We start from the raw sequence: 14,573 nt of genomic DNA, 5'->3' as shown, positions 1-14,573 counted from the left end.
AGGAGTTAACGCAGGATGTAGATCCGTCAGATTGTGTAAACCCTGCTCCTGTGACTAATGGTTCTGTAGTGCCATCTCTGGTCGAGCAAGTAAGACAATACTGACCTCTTTTTGATTTGGTTCATTTGTGAGTCTTGCTCGATAATGGCTTCTGATTGGTCAATGCCTGGACCAACCAGTTTTGCATCCTTAGGTTGTGTACGCACTGCTTATTGGTTGCACAGTGACGTTTCCATCAGCTCATGGCCTGGTAAAAAATGTCTTGTTTCATTTCACATGAAGGGCTGTAGTGTTTGTCTTGGTGGGAAAAAGCTCTGCTGGTTTGAGACCTGGATAGTCACTGAATAAGTCTTGGTAACTGTTAAACATTCTCCCATGTGCTTGTGCAATTCTCTTAACCCATGATATCCAAGTCTCACTTATCCTTTTCCATCTCCCTCTGATTATTATGTAAAATAAGTGATCAATGAATGGCTAGCATATTTCAATAAAGGTTGTTCATAGGTGTATTTTCTGTACATTAAGAAAAATTTTGTGGACGGTAATGACGGTAATTTTGTTCATGGTGGCCTCTTTTTTTGAGTAATGCTCGCAAGCCATGTAGTGTGCACGTTGCAGGAGTAAGTAGGGATGGAAAGTGGGACGTGGGGTTTGCTGTAGAGACTGTTTCTGTATGCTGCACCTGTATCCGCCATCTAAGCGCTGTATGCATCATGCCTGTTTGATATGATCTGTATGATGCACTTTGTGTATCTTTTCATATGAAATTTAGATGTGAATAGGTATTGAGGTGATGGTAATAATCTTTATGATTATGTCCATGGTTGCCTTCTGTGTCTCTTTTTCTCGGTGCTTTTCCTTCTGACTCAGTCTTTTTCTTTTTTTTTTTTTTCCTTTTCTCCCCCTTCTCTAGCTGCAGAGTAGCAGTCTAAAGTTGGAGCCTCTCCCTGTGTCATTGGTCCGGTCTATTGCTACGGTCACTGCCCAGGTCTCTGTTGCCACGGTGACGAGCCCTTCTATGGCAATGGCCGGAGATGTCCGCTTGGGGATGTCCACGACTCTCTCTTTCACGCCACCTCTAGCTACTCTGCCCAGTCAGCCCTCAGCCAATCAGCTGGCTGACAATAAGCTTCCAGCCTATGAGAGAGGGGTTCGATATTTCAGCTTTACAGAGAGTGGAGAAACCCACAGCCCTAGAATATACTCTCCGCCCGCATCAGATGCCCTCAGCCGAGCGGCATATGGCAAGGGTGTGGCTACAGCGGTATCGACCAATCAGCAGAAGCAGGAGGAGGAGAGTGGGTGGAGAGAAAGGGGCTTTGCGGAGAGAGGAGATCCCGAGTCCACTCGCGCTTTCCCTCAGCACAGTCGCGCGCATACCACAACGCACACACTCCCACACACCCTCTCACACGCTTGCGACAAGGGGGGCGTGGAGCAGAGCCGTCTGCAGGAGAGGGAGAACGAGCCGGAGAGAGACCGCGACGGGGTGCAGGAGCAGAACTGTGAGAGAGACACTGAGAAGACGCTCATCCCCCGAGGAGGTCCCCTTTCTCCAGACGCTCTTCAGGTGGAAGTTGCCGGCAGCCCCCAAGCCGTCGTCTCGGGTGAGGAATGAGCAGGGGGACAGAAAAGATGAAAGGAAGGAAATGAACTGGCTCGTGGCTTGGCTGGGGAGCTGGGTGGGGAGCGGCGTTTCCTCAGCGGGGTCCTTCTTGTGTGTGTGACCGGCAGGCGTTCATGTGCCCCATGCCCTGTCACACTTGGCTGCCTGGTCCATCGCTTGGCTGCTTTCTGATTGGCCTGTTGGGTTTTGCCTGCCAGGCTGGGTGGGATTAGCATAATTTACTGACCTTCCGGGCCGGCGCTTTTCTTTGTCTGCGCTGGAGGATCTTGAACAGGACTAATGATGCGGGTGTGAAAGAGGCCAGAGGCTTTTGGCAGGGGTGTTACTCTCTCTTCAGTGCTTTACTGTCAGCTGCGAAGGATGATCTCGCTGCTGTGTGTGTGTGTGTGTGTGTGTGTGTGTGTGTGTGTGTGTGTGTGTGTGTGAGAGAATGAGTGGAATTGCCTTCACAGCTGACTCATTTTGAGAGAGGAAAAATTAATGAGGTGAATGTTAGCGGGAAACGTAGTAATACCGTGTGTTTTTTTTTTAATATATATAATCACACACACACACAACCAACAGAATAGTGTAATGGAAACCTTTTGTACTGGTTTCATTTATACTACTGAAATTGTCCATGAATACAGGAAGACAGTTCTTGTCAGGGCTGATTGTGTGTGTACCCAGAAATGTGCAGTGTACATGTTGACTCTTAGTAGAGAATGAAGCTGATGCTTTTCATGTTAATTCTGCTGGGGGGGGGTGTTCTTAAAATGTAGGTTGCTGCTTACGTGCTTGCATGACACATTGCATTGCGCACGCTACTATACATACGTTTATTCCCAGGCACAGAATGTTCATTGAGCATTAGGGTCCAAGTGCCCCAAATTTCCATGCGTCACTGCACAACTGGGGCAAATGAGGTGTGATGGTTTTTGAGGGATGCTTCATTTGCCATTAGTAATTGTGATCAGCATGTTTTTGATGTGTAGTAAGACCCTTATGTCTTTATGAAAATGTTTAATGATTGAATGTTATACTGCAGGCATATATATATGGTCTTTGAGAGATGTTCAGAGTCTTCACTGGATGAGCAGTGTTGCGTATTTCTGAAAAAGCTCAATTCCAGAGCAGTGGTCACACAGCTGAATTGAGCAGCATTTTAGGTTTTTTTTTGACTGTGCGGATCTGAATATCGTGTATTTTTATTGTTGTTTATTTTTTTACATAGATGCTCCTGAGACTGTTCTTCCAGTGCGTACTGTGAGCACTGCAGCAGTTTCCTCCAGAAGCTCTTCACATGCTGCCTCTCACACGCTCCCATACCTGCAGCGCACACCACCATACACACCACCTCAATCCCACGCGGCCCCAGCCTTCCAAAGCTCCCCCCAGACTCACATACTACCGCACCCCCAACCTTACAGTCAGACCTCACCCTGCACTCCTCCCAGACCCCAGCCGCAGCTCCACCCTGACCACCAGCCTGTATCTCTGTTCCATCCATACACGGACCTCCGGTCTCCTCCACCAACCGCAGCACAAGACTCCCTAGAAGCCAAACACCAGACACAAGCGAAGGGGCAGCATAAGCCACAGGCCTTTGCCCCCTGTCAGTCATATTCCTACATACCTTCCCAGACCAAGACCCCCCCGCAGACGCCGCCGAAACCCCAGCTGTACGTTCTACACCCATCCCAGGTCCAGCCGGGAGGTGCCTCGCCCTTGGAAGAGAGCGTCAGTCCGGGTCGCCTCCACCCCTCTGACTTCCCTGTTTCCACTGATAATCAGCTTGTGGCCCACAAAGAACCGGACACCATGACCTCAATGTCCATCAGAGAAAGGTGAGTGTGAGCGTGTGTGTTTTATCATGTAGAATAGAGCCAGGTGCAGATGGGTGTTCAGTGCACTGAGCTTTGGGGTGGAACTTGGCCCTCATTTTGAGCTTTTTATTTTTGCCTCTAATGTGCCATCACTGAATGGGAAAAATAATGAGCCAGTTCCCATGACCTAGATTAAGGCTGGCCCATCGACAGTCTATAAAGCCTAACGATACAGTTAATATGTGCTGGGGAAAGCAGCCGGCAGACTGCTGCAAAGAGACTCTAAAAATAGAGGATTGTTCCTGTTGCTGCACAGTACCTGGTCCCCGGATGGGCTGTGGGTGTGTTTGTGCTGGTGCTCTCCTTGTGTCCCCACTTGATGAATGGATATGGGTCAGCACTCCTCCACCCTCCTCCCTCCTCCGTCGAGTCGTTGAGGGCTTGCTATTTTAGTGTGCAGCGTCTGCCGTTGTTTATGACGAGTGTGGAAGAACGGAAAGGAGAATGTCTGTCTGTCTGTCTGAAGAACTATGGCCTTGTTAGGAGAACATAACGATGCGATAAAATCCAGCCCGAGGTCCTTTACTGTACGGCAGTGATATGCTGTTACAGATCATTCAAAGGGGGGAAAAAGGTCCACCAATATTATTTTGGGTATGGGCCTTTTTTTTTTTTTTTTTTTTTAATTTTTTTTATAAAGTCTGTGTAACATCACGTCTCCCTCAATCTCAGATTAGCCTTGTTGAAAAAGAGCGGCGAAGAGGACTGGAGGAATAGGATCAACAAGAAGCAGGAAGTGGTGCAGGAAGTGGTGTCGCTCAGTGAGAAGAGCAGCCAGATATGGGAGGAGCAGGGCTTCAAGAAGGTACGTGACTGGCTAAAGGTCCTAATAAAGCAGACGCCAATCAACTGTGAGGGATCTGCGGAGCCGTGACCAGCCATGGATCTGTGGCGCAAAACACAAGAGTTGCCGTTCTATTGTGGCAGACTGACCTTTTAGCTACACATCTTATGTCCTGTGAAAGCAGTTTTGCATTTGTGGCAATGTTTATTTAGGACTATATAGTTGCTTGAGTGATGTGCAACACTGCATTAAGCATAACCATAACAACCATGGTGATCCAGCAGATTCTTATGCACACATACATTCCTTGTGTGTTGTAGGAAGAAAGGGCAATTGAGGAGTTCACGTCATCTGAGAGGGTTTGGGTAAGACAGATCAATGTGAACTACACTGACTACGGTACTGGCTGTGGCTATAGTGGTCTTTTACAAATGTGCTTGCAGTGCTTTCTGCTTCCTCTTCCACACTGTAGGTTGACTGGCCCTTTCCTTGTAGTACAGAGATGCTGTTTGAAGCTTAGCTGTGACTTGGCTGTTTGCTGTCCTCTGAAATGCCGCCACTTTGATATTTTTTGTTTTTTGCTCATTCGCTCCGTCCGTCCCTGAACTGAAGCCATTAACTGGGTTCAAACCGGCTCCTCTGTTGAAACTGTTTCAACTTGTGAACCTCACTTTGGTTAATTGCAAATGTGCAAACTCATGGCTGTACGGTGTGGTTTTAGCTGTTCAATGACTGTCGCACCGCAATTACCCAAGCGGCTTTGGAGGAAACCAACAAGCATGTGTATAGTGATGGCTATGGTCATTTACCTAACAGCAGCGGCGCTACCCTTCATCCCTCTGGCTGGTGTAGATGCCTGCTTTCTTCTCCTTTTCTGAATGCGTTTGTGATGTTTGCGACTCTGACTGTCTGTGTGTGACTAATGTGTGGATAGGGCTTCTAAAGCTCCGCTTGGCTAAAAGCAAGATCAGGAAAACCTTTTGTTGCCGTTATAGATTTCAGAGGGCTAAATGTGTTGGGCTTTGGCCGACTTTTCTGGTGCTTTTTCCGTTTCTCATCATCTCTCGTTTTTGTGTGCATTTCTCACTCATCCCCTTTTTGTCCATTCTGTTTTTTATATGTCTCTCTCTCTCTCTCGCTCTCTCTCTCTCTCTCTCTCTCGCTCTCTCTCTCTCTCTCTCGCTCTCTCTCTCTCTCTCTCTCGCTCTCTCTCTCTCTCGCTCTCTCTCTCTCTGGTTCCTTAGTGCTTTTTGCTTTCACCTGTCTTTTCTCCCCTCTTCACTCCGTGTTCTGTATTTAGGAGCCTGTTTTTGCTTCCACCTTTTCTCCCACTCCTGCGTCATCTAGCCCCACAGTCCAGTCTCTAGAACCCGCAGGCCAGGTAAGGTGCAGTGTCTGTGTAAGGGGGCATTTCGCGTCTCATTTCCCCCTGTGGGATAAATACTGAAATGTGTAAATGTTGGTTAAGTAAGCATGTTGCATTTGTGTTGGTGAAGGGCTTGTTTTTCCTAAATGGATAGATGCTCTCGTTTCTTGCTTCCAGACAACAATGAAACTAAGATTTGGCATTCACCTCTTGCCACATATGCTGTCACGGTGACGCACGCTTTTCAGGCCAACTATATCCATGATTCGGTGTTTCTAATGCCAGTTTGTATTTTCTGTTCAGAGAGTGTCAGAAGAGGGGGAGGGGCAGATGTCCATTGAGGAGCGGAAGCAAATGATCTCCACTCGAGAGGAGGCGTGGCAAAGCACGGGAAGGGGTGTGGCAAATGACTCTGCCCAGTACACCGTTGCTGCTCGGATGGTGAAGAAAGGTTGGGACATGCACATGTGTTTACCTTTTGAAGCCGAAGCCAAAGGCCACAAGCTCTATGAAAGTTTAGATACGAGCCTTGTATTCAGCCACCCTTTTTTGCTTCTTTTAATTGATAAATCCACCTGTGAGATTTTAATATGTATTACTTGACCTTGATTCTGTCTCAGGTCTTGCTGCATCCTCTGCAGTGATCAGTCCAATTCTGTCTCCAGTCTCTGCTAAGCTCAAGAGCAGCATACCGGCTATCTCTAAACCGCAAGAGGGTAAATCCATATTCACTCACTCTTTAGTTCTTCCACTGGCTTCTCACCTTCGTCTTTCACTGTCTAACTCTTATTCACTTAGTCTTTACACACACACACACACACACACACATCCCTCAAAAGCCACTACTGCACTACTGAGCATTTTATTATTTTATTTTTTTTGGTATGTTTCATGTATTGATTCTACAAAGCTACAGATTTTCAGTTAGAATGCATGAGAAAATGTGCCCTCCTGCTTTAGAGATAGAGGCCAGAGCGGATATGGAGTCTGACAAGAAGTTGGATAAACTGGAGACATTTCTGGGCCGTTTGAACAGTAAAGGTGAGTATCTCGGATGTGTCGGGCTTCTCTGGGCCTCTTCGTCTGGTGTTAAGTGATCCTTGGTTTGTCTGACTCGTTCTCAGTGACAGGCTTGCAGGAGACCACTCTGACGGTCACAGAGAAGGCGGTGAAAGAAGTGATGCGTTTGGATGACGAGATCTTCTCAAAGTTCTATCGCCATATGGTGGACATTCCCCATAGCATGATGAGCAGAGTGCCGATGGACGAAGACTTGGATGCCATCTTTGGCAAACAGACACCACAGTAAGCACACAGCAAAATGACTACAGTTCTCAAAGAAAGCCAGGGGTACATATACTGTACAAATGTCTTTTGGAGTTCATTTAGAATGATGGATTGCACTATTTAGCACACTTGCAGACAGGCACACAGTATTTTCACAATGTGTGTAGACAGTCAAAGGTATATGTAATGTTTTTCCTGTAATACATCATTCTACTTTATTATGCAATGTTTTTCCCTTCATTTTGGGGTTTAGTATATAATATTATTATAATAATTATCTGATTAACTGGCTGAGACTGTGTTTTTGACTGTGGTTGTCATGGAAGCTGATGGTTCCCGCTGTCTGGCAGCAAAACCCAGTTAGAGTCCAGAGAGCGAAGTGAGCACTCTTGGTTAATATTGCAGCAATCGCGCAGCGAAGTCTTTTAATCCAGAGCAGAGATATTGCACTCTCCCTCTTGTATGGGTTTCTTCTACTTTTGAGATGTACTAATACAGAACAAGTGCTCTTGGAAGTGTACACACCTGATCACACATCAAGATGCGCCATAATTGTATGGTGTACAAAAGCACGCTCATTGGTGGAGGGAAACATTTGGCAATGTTTCTCTCATTTTGTACACTTGCTGTGTGCAAAAACCGAAGCAGTTACTTGTGTAGGGACTTGGCGTGTGAAGCAGATGGCAGTTTTGGACACTGTTCTAAGGTGCATTTTTTTGGGCAGAAAAAACCCCGATAAAGATTCATGGATGTAATGGATTTGACAGACTGGAGACTTTTGTCATTATCCTCAGTTGAGGCAAACCTTTACGGTTGGTGAACAAACACGCATCACCTTGCTAGAAAGCTAACATGCATTTAATGACAAATGAGACCAATTACCTCTAAAAGCTGCAAATCAGCTGCTTCGTGTGTCCTATTCAGTGGTCCTCACAGATGACTGCTCTTTGCTAAGGCACCTTCACATTGCATTATGATGTACACTGTAGGTTGTAGTGTCTGTACACTACAAATTGAGTCTTTGATGGTGAGCTTTTTAGTCATTTTTACTGTTTAGAATATGTAACAACACCATAAAATCGCAGAGGCAGTTTAGTGCACAATTTCCCCTAGTAGGGAAACAACCATGGTTTCTAAGAACACACAATGAGTGCGTATACACCCACACACCCCCCCACTCCTCTCCCTAATGTGATGTTGGCATGTTGCACCGCAGGCTGGCATCGGCGATGGTGCAGCACAAGCGCGCGGTGCGTCCGTCGCGTAACGTGCAGGCCTCACGCAACCCACTGAAGATCTTGGCGGCGCGGCAGGACATCAAGCAGGAGTACACGGAGCAGCGGCTGAACGTGGGCCTCCTGGAGAGCAGGAGGATCAAGCAGGAGAGGAGTGAGTGAGCGAGCGATGGAGGGACAGAGGAGGAAAGAGTGACACACGAAGGAGTAGGAGAAGAGCGATGGAGAGGTGGTGGAGTGATGTAATCGAGGACGAAATTATGAGAAGGGGAGGGAGAGGAATGCAGAGTAGGAAGAAGGGATGAGAAGGAGAGAGGGGGGAGAGAAGATGAGAAATGGAAGATCGTTACGCAGCAAGAAAAACCGAGTCTCTGCGTTGGAGTTTGCTCCAGGAGGGAACTTTAGGCTTCCAGCAAACAGGAGGGGTGGGGCAGTGATCAGGAGGAGAGGGGAGTGAAGAGGCATCTGCTGGCAGAAGGAAGAATGAGGGTGTGTAAAGGAAGTCAACATGCAGGGAAGAATGGCAGAGACGTCAAGGAGCAGAGGGACTATTTAGAAAAGGGGAGGCTAGGATGGGAGAGGAGGCTGAAGGGGGAAGAGTGTGTGTGTGTGTGTGTGTGTGCGCGTGTGCGCATCATTCGCCTTTGAAATGCCGGCTTGCTGCTTGTTTGTGTTGTGGTGTGCGTGTGTGCGTGGGGTGGTTTGTAGTAAGAACTCCAGCCTTATCAAGTGTGTACGTGCGTTTCTGTGCATATATGCATGTGTGTTTGATGTGAGTGTTGTACATTTTGGTAGTAAGTAACAGCTCCAGTCTGGTGGATGCAGCCGTGGCTGGCTTGGCCAGTAAAGAGGACTACAGCAGTGTCAGCTTGCGCAGCGTCAGCAACTCTGAGCAGGTGACCAATAACAGCGCCGCTCCGTACAAAAAGGTCATGCTCATGCAGGTCAAAGGTCAGTTTTCACACAAAATGTATCCTCTGTTGATATGACCTTCAATCTTGTGATTGTTCTGCACTATTACATGATCTGTTACTGTCATACCCTAAATCTGCCGATCATCTGAGTGTCTGTCTTGTTTGTCTGAGTGTTTGCACCTGTGTAAGTTGAACCATGTGCTTTTTTTTTTTTTGGTTTCCTAGGGCGTCGTCACGTACAGACTAGACTAGTGGAGCCCAGAGTCTCATCTCTAAACAGTGGCGACTGTTTTCTGCTTGTTACGCCTGAACACTGCTTTGTTTGGGTTGGAGAGTTTGCAAATGTCATAGAGAGGGCAAAGGTATGTCTCAGCCTGGCTAGTGCTCATTATTAGATGTACTGCCTAATATTAATCAAGCCTTTAGAACTGATCTGAGATCTGCCTTCCCTATTCATGGAACCTTTCTTCTCCTTTTCATTTGTGTCTTTATTAGGCCTCTGAGCTGGCCACTTTCATCCATTTGAACCATGACCTTGGTTGCCGAGCAACACAGGTGGACACCATAGAAGAGGGGGTGAACTCTCAAAGCCCCATGGTGGCAGAGTTCTGGAAAATTCTGGCAGGGCCAGGCAGTTATCAGTGTATGTTCACACACTAACATGTGACCATAATGAATTTCCTCATTTATTGCACATTATGCGGATATTTTGTGTGTGTGTGTGTGTGTGTGTGTGTGTGTGTGTGTGTGCGTGTGCGTGCGTGCGTGCGTATCTCTCACAGCGGCTGGGCCCCCTGAAGATGATGAGCTGTATGAGAGTGCGATCGTGGAGACGAACTGCATCTTCCGTCTAGTGGATGATAAGCTGCTTCCTGATGATGACTTCTGGGGCAAAGTTCCGCGTTGTTCCCTACTGGGCTCTAAAGAGGTATGAAGCTACTTGCTGTTCCCAGCACGTATATATAGTACCAATTTAAATACAATTACACTTTTATACAATTTATATCTTGTATATACAGTACTGTGTATGTATACTGAACATTACTGATATCTCAGTCTCTTTATTAGAATACAACATGAAAATACAGAAAAGTTGTATGCATTATAAAAAATGTAGGAAAACATATCTTTTTAGGAAATTTAGGAAAATATCTTCCCTTAACTACGGTGGCAAGTATGTAGTGTGACCTCCCCTTACATTTTAATAAAGAGCCTGAGAAATGCTGAAACAACAAATCTAATGGAGGCCTAAGACTATTGCACAGTACTGTATAAGTAGTACTATTCATAAATATGAATAGTTACCAGTTAAAATCTGACTTGGTTGAGTGTTTTTGAAGTAGACTGGTGTGCGGCTTCTCTCTGCATAGGTGCTGGTCTTTGACTTTGGCAGCGAGGTGTATGTGTGGCATGGGAAGGAGGTCACCCTTGCTCAGAGGAAGGTTGCCTTCCAGCTAGCCAAGCACCTCTGGAACGGCACCTTTGACTACGCCAACTGCGATATCAACCCCCTCGATCCCGGAGGGTGCAACCCCCTCATACCCAGGTCTGGAAGCAGATCTTTCTTGCTAGAATTGGTGAGGCACATTATATTTCCTGTTTTGAAGTAGGGGATGTGTTTATTGGTATGTCTGCGTGTGTGTTCCGTGCATGTGTGTAGGAAGGGTCAGGGTCGTCCAGACTGGGCGATATTTGGCCGGCTGACGGAGCACAATGAGACTTCTTTGTTCAGAGAGAAGTTCCTGGACTGGAGAGAGCTCACCAGCACGCCAACAAAGAATGGCAACGAACAGTCCTTCGAACAGAAGGTAAGTGCCTCTAGCAAGGGGGTGTGGGTGTGGGTGTATGGGGGCCTATAACGCAATATTTATTCCTCAGGGTCTGCCAATGTCCACATTTTTGCTCTTTCCCACCTCCCTGTACACCTGCACCAGAAACCAAGAATCCTACTTTATTTGGAAGTTGGACTTGGGCAAAGATGGAGACAATCTGGGTGCTCCTGTGACTGAACCTTCATTCTTTAATTCTCCAGAAAAAGGCTCTACATTTCGATAGTACTTGGTAGTTCTTTTTTCAGACTGTGCATTGTTTTGTGTTTTACCGCCTGTGCATTGATGTTGGATTCCTGCCATTCCCTGTCCTCCCCACATTCACATCCATCTCTCTTCACCTCTTCTCCTCCCCAACACCAGCTCTCTCTGGGTGGGGACTCTCGGTTGGAGTGCCATGCGTATGACGTGGCTCTGATGCTCCCCGTCCTCCAGTCGCCTGTCAGCATGGTTCTGGACGGGCAGGATGTGGGGCGGGGCCACGGGCCGGTGGGCGGTGGCCCTGAAGATCCTCTTCGCTCCATGGAGATCAGCACGGTGAGCGTGGATGTCTGGCATATCCTGGAGTTCGACTACAGCCGGCTGCCCAAGCAGAGCATCGGCCAGTTCCACGAGGGCGATGCCTATGTGGTGAAGTGGAAGTACATGGTGAGCGTGGCTGGTGAGTATCGTCATGTGTGTGCGCCTGCACTAAAGACAATTTAGATGTTCAGCTCCTATTTATTTGTTGGATATTTTGATTCAGGTGTGTGTGTGTGTGTGTGTGTGTGTGTGTGTGTGTGTGTGTACATGCGAGGATAGTGGGGAGCAGGCAGAAGCCTGAGCAGGTGCGCAGTGCAGGCCCTGGCCGGGAGAAGTGCTGCTACTTCTTTTGGCAGGGCAGGTACTCCACAGTGAATGAGAAGGGAACCTCAGCGCTGATGACCGTTGAGCTGGATGAGGAGAGGGGGGCACAGGTAGGGTGGGTGTGGATATCCTCAAAATAGCCCGTCTGTTTGACACTGGCCAACATAACTGCAAAATTTGTTTAAAACCCCAAAGATCTTGTGAGGGTCTGCCCACAGTGTCTTGTGTGACAAAGCAGGTCGAAGGTGAACTTGAAGCTGTGTGCTGATTGGCAGGTGCCGGTGCAGCAGGGGAAGGAGCCGCCGTGCTTCTTGCAGTGCTTTGGTGGAGGAATGATGGTGCATTCTGGGAAGAGGGAGGAAGAGGAGGAGAACATCCAGAGTAAGGACACACCTCACTCACTTACATCTGTGACCTTCTGTTTTTCACTTTCTGCACCCTCAGTATGCAGTTTTTCATTCCTTGTTTCTATCTCGGAGTTCTTAAAAACCTGGTCTTCTGGTTTAAATGTGAAGGTTGTTGGGGTGTGTATCTGTATGTGTGTTGAGTAACACTGCACCATCTCTCTCCATCACCCGCTCCCATCCCCCATCCCCTAGATGAATGGCGCCTCTATTGTGTGCGTGGGGAGATGCCGGAAGAGGGCCACCTGCTGGAGGTGGCGTGTCACTGCAGCAGCCTGCGCTCTCGCACTTCCATGATTCTGCTCAGCGTTAACAAAGCACTCATCTACCTGTGGCACGGCTGCAAGACCCAAGCATGCACCCGAGAGGTGGCCTGCACCGCCGCCAACAAGATCAAAGAGCAGTGAGTTCAGGGGATGCCGTGTTGATCCTAAGTGCGCATGTTTTTTACGCTAGCTGCCAGTTGGCAGCGCTCCTGGATTTATTTGATCTTGGAATGTAGGAACAAGATCACAGCCTGATACCATTTTGCTTCTTTAAGACGACCACTAGAGGCTGGACTTCACAGCAGCTGCAACGTGACCGTTCACGAGTGTGAAGAAGGGGCGGAGCCAGTGGAATTCTGGGAAGCGTTAGGCCGGAAGGATCGCAAGGCTTATGACTGTATGCTTCAAGGTACGTAATTTCACGTACCAGGGCTACAGCTCATTTCTGTTTTTCACCTGCAACTTGGTCTCTCATGCTCTGTGTGCTTTTGGCCTTGCTCTTTCAGATCCAGGCAAGTTTAACTTCATGCCGCGCCTGTTCCAGCTGACCAGCTCTTCGGGTGAGTTCGTGGCCCAGGAGTATTTCTTCCCATCCCGAACGCCAGATTTGGTCTGCTCACTGCCCTTCCTACAGGAAGACCTGTACTCAGCACAACAGCCAGGTAGCCATGATAACACACCATACTATGCCTCGTGGACGTGTTTAGTGAGGTTCATCTGCATGCATGTTCTCTCACTCTCCAACTTGAAAGTGCTACTTGTATGAATTTGGGAAGGACAGAAAGAACAGAACAGTTAAGCTGTGGAGACTGAAATGTGCCTCTTTCTCTCTCCTCTCTTCTTTTTTGCTCGCTCTCTCACTCTAGCACTCTTCCTGGTGGATAACTATCATGAGGTGTACCTATGGCAGGGCTGGTGGCCAAAGGACATGGACAGCCCGGGCTCGGCCCGTATCCGCTGGGATGCTGACAGGAAGTGTGCCATGGAAACTGTTCTCCGGTACTGCAGAGGTGAGCTGGGGCTGCGGAATCGGAATGGGCGGAACTGGGCTCGCTCCATTGCGGCGAAATATTGGAAGCCTGGCAATGCGAACGGGTCTTCACTTTCTCCTTCAGAAAAGAGTGAGAAGAAACCCCAGAAGTCGTACCTGATCCACGCTGGTCTGGAGCCTCTCACTTTTACCAACATGTTCCCCAGCTGGGAACACAGAGAGGACATCGCTGATATCACGGAACAGGTGACACTGTGCATGTGTGTGCGTGCGTACACACACACACACACACACACACACACACACACACACACACACACACACACACACACACACATATATATATATATATATATATATATATATATATATATATATATATATACATATACATATATATATATATATATATAACATGCATGCATGGAAATCTAGACTATAGTATGGAAAGGGAAGGTGTATGTTTGTAGATGTCTTCTAGTGATTAAACTGAAGGGATTTGTGTGTGTGTGTGTGTGTAGGAGGCAGAGGTGTGTAACCAGATCATCCTGGTGGAGGAGGTTCTGGCTCGTCTCTGCCAAAGCACCTATCCGCTGGAAGCACTGCAGGGCCGGCCCCTCCCCCAAGGTGTTGACCCCCTGCGCCTTGAAGTCTACCTATCAGACGAGGACTTTGAGGTGAGGCTACACCCAAACTGCAATCGTGTCCCTTAGTCCAGCTACCTTTCATGAGGCTATATTTCTTTATGTAAGATCCATAAATTTACAGAATCTGTTGTTTTGTTTTTCATACTCCAGGCTGATTTGTAAGGGTTTCTGTGTAGGTGAGTGTATGTTTTAAAATAAGGGAATGTCAGTCACTGTGGTATCTTCTGCCCTTTCTACACTGATTAAACCTGTTCACTCTTCTCGCACTCTACTCTTCCTCACTTGTTTTTTTTTTTCTCCTTTTACTGCTTTAGCTGGTAGACCACCACTGACACTGCCTCCCCTCAGCTCTCTAAATGTTTTGATGTTTATACAGTCAGGCATGACTATTCCCTCAACCTTTTTTTTTTGTGTCATGAACAAAAACGAGGTATTCTTAAATGGTGAAACTGAGCTGACTGTTACACACTGATTTGAAACGACACGACTGACATCTGCTGGTCAATGAAATT

The 14,573-nt window shown here is 47.5% G+C and overlaps 1 protein-coding gene across 11 annotated transcripts in view; it reads left to right on the top strand.

The window, feature by feature from the left end:
- Positions 1-14,573, top strand: part of svilb (supervillin b) — a 42,092-nt gene that overhangs the window by 25,966 nt on the left and 1,553 nt on the right. For 7 of the 11 annotated variants that reach the window (XM_027025053.3, XM_035528751.2, XM_027025047.3 and 4 more), the window contains 26 exons: positions 3-89; positions 914-1,607; positions 2,841-3,453; positions 4,165-4,297; positions 4,597-4,641; positions 5,577-5,657; positions 5,946-6,093; positions 6,263-6,358; positions 6,603-6,683; positions 6,767-6,947; positions 8,146-8,318; positions 8,960-9,115; positions 9,304-9,440; positions 9,574-9,721; positions 9,861-10,006; positions 10,449-10,624; positions 10,739-10,886; positions 11,271-11,568; positions 11,709-11,863; positions 12,029-12,134; positions 12,353-12,560; positions 12,699-12,832; positions 12,930-13,085; positions 13,290-13,433; positions 13,539-13,660; positions 13,936-14,091. In XM_027025053.3, the coding sequence (XP_026880854.3) occupies positions 3-89; positions 914-1,607; positions 2,841-3,453; positions 4,165-4,297; positions 4,597-4,641; positions 5,577-5,657; positions 5,946-6,093; positions 6,263-6,358; positions 6,603-6,683; positions 6,767-6,947; positions 8,146-8,318; positions 8,960-9,115; positions 9,304-9,440; positions 9,574-9,721; positions 9,861-10,006; positions 10,449-10,624; positions 10,739-10,886; positions 11,271-11,568; positions 11,709-11,863; positions 12,029-12,134; positions 12,353-12,560; positions 12,699-12,832; positions 12,930-13,085; positions 13,290-13,433; positions 13,539-13,660; positions 13,936-14,091 (4,722 nt within the window). Of the gene's footprint in view, positions 1-2; positions 90-913; positions 1,608-2,840; positions 3,454-4,164; positions 4,298-4,596; positions 4,642-5,576; positions 5,658-5,945; positions 6,094-6,262; positions 6,359-6,602; positions 6,684-6,766; positions 6,948-8,145; positions 8,319-8,959; positions 9,116-9,303; positions 9,441-9,573; positions 9,722-9,860; positions 10,007-10,448; positions 10,625-10,738; positions 10,887-11,270; positions 11,569-11,708; positions 11,864-12,028; positions 12,135-12,352; positions 12,561-12,698; positions 12,833-12,929; positions 13,086-13,289; positions 13,434-13,538; positions 13,661-13,935; positions 14,092-14,211; positions 14,238-14,573 lie in introns of all 11 variants that reach the window. The other 4 variants (XM_081723674.1, XM_027025051.3, XM_081723673.1 and 1 more) reach the window with 2 other exon arrangements.

This window comes from Electrophorus electricus, chromosome 11 (assembly GCF_041902795.1).
Source record: "Electrophorus electricus isolate QZ-2024a chromosome 11, ASM4190279v1, whole genome shotgun sequence".
NCBI classification, from domain to species: domain Eukaryota; kingdom Metazoa; phylum Chordata; class Actinopteri; order Gymnotiformes; family Gymnotidae; genus Electrophorus; species Electrophorus electricus.
Note: the sequence above shows the minus strand (reverse complement) of the source record. Positions and strands in the feature narration are given on the sequence as shown.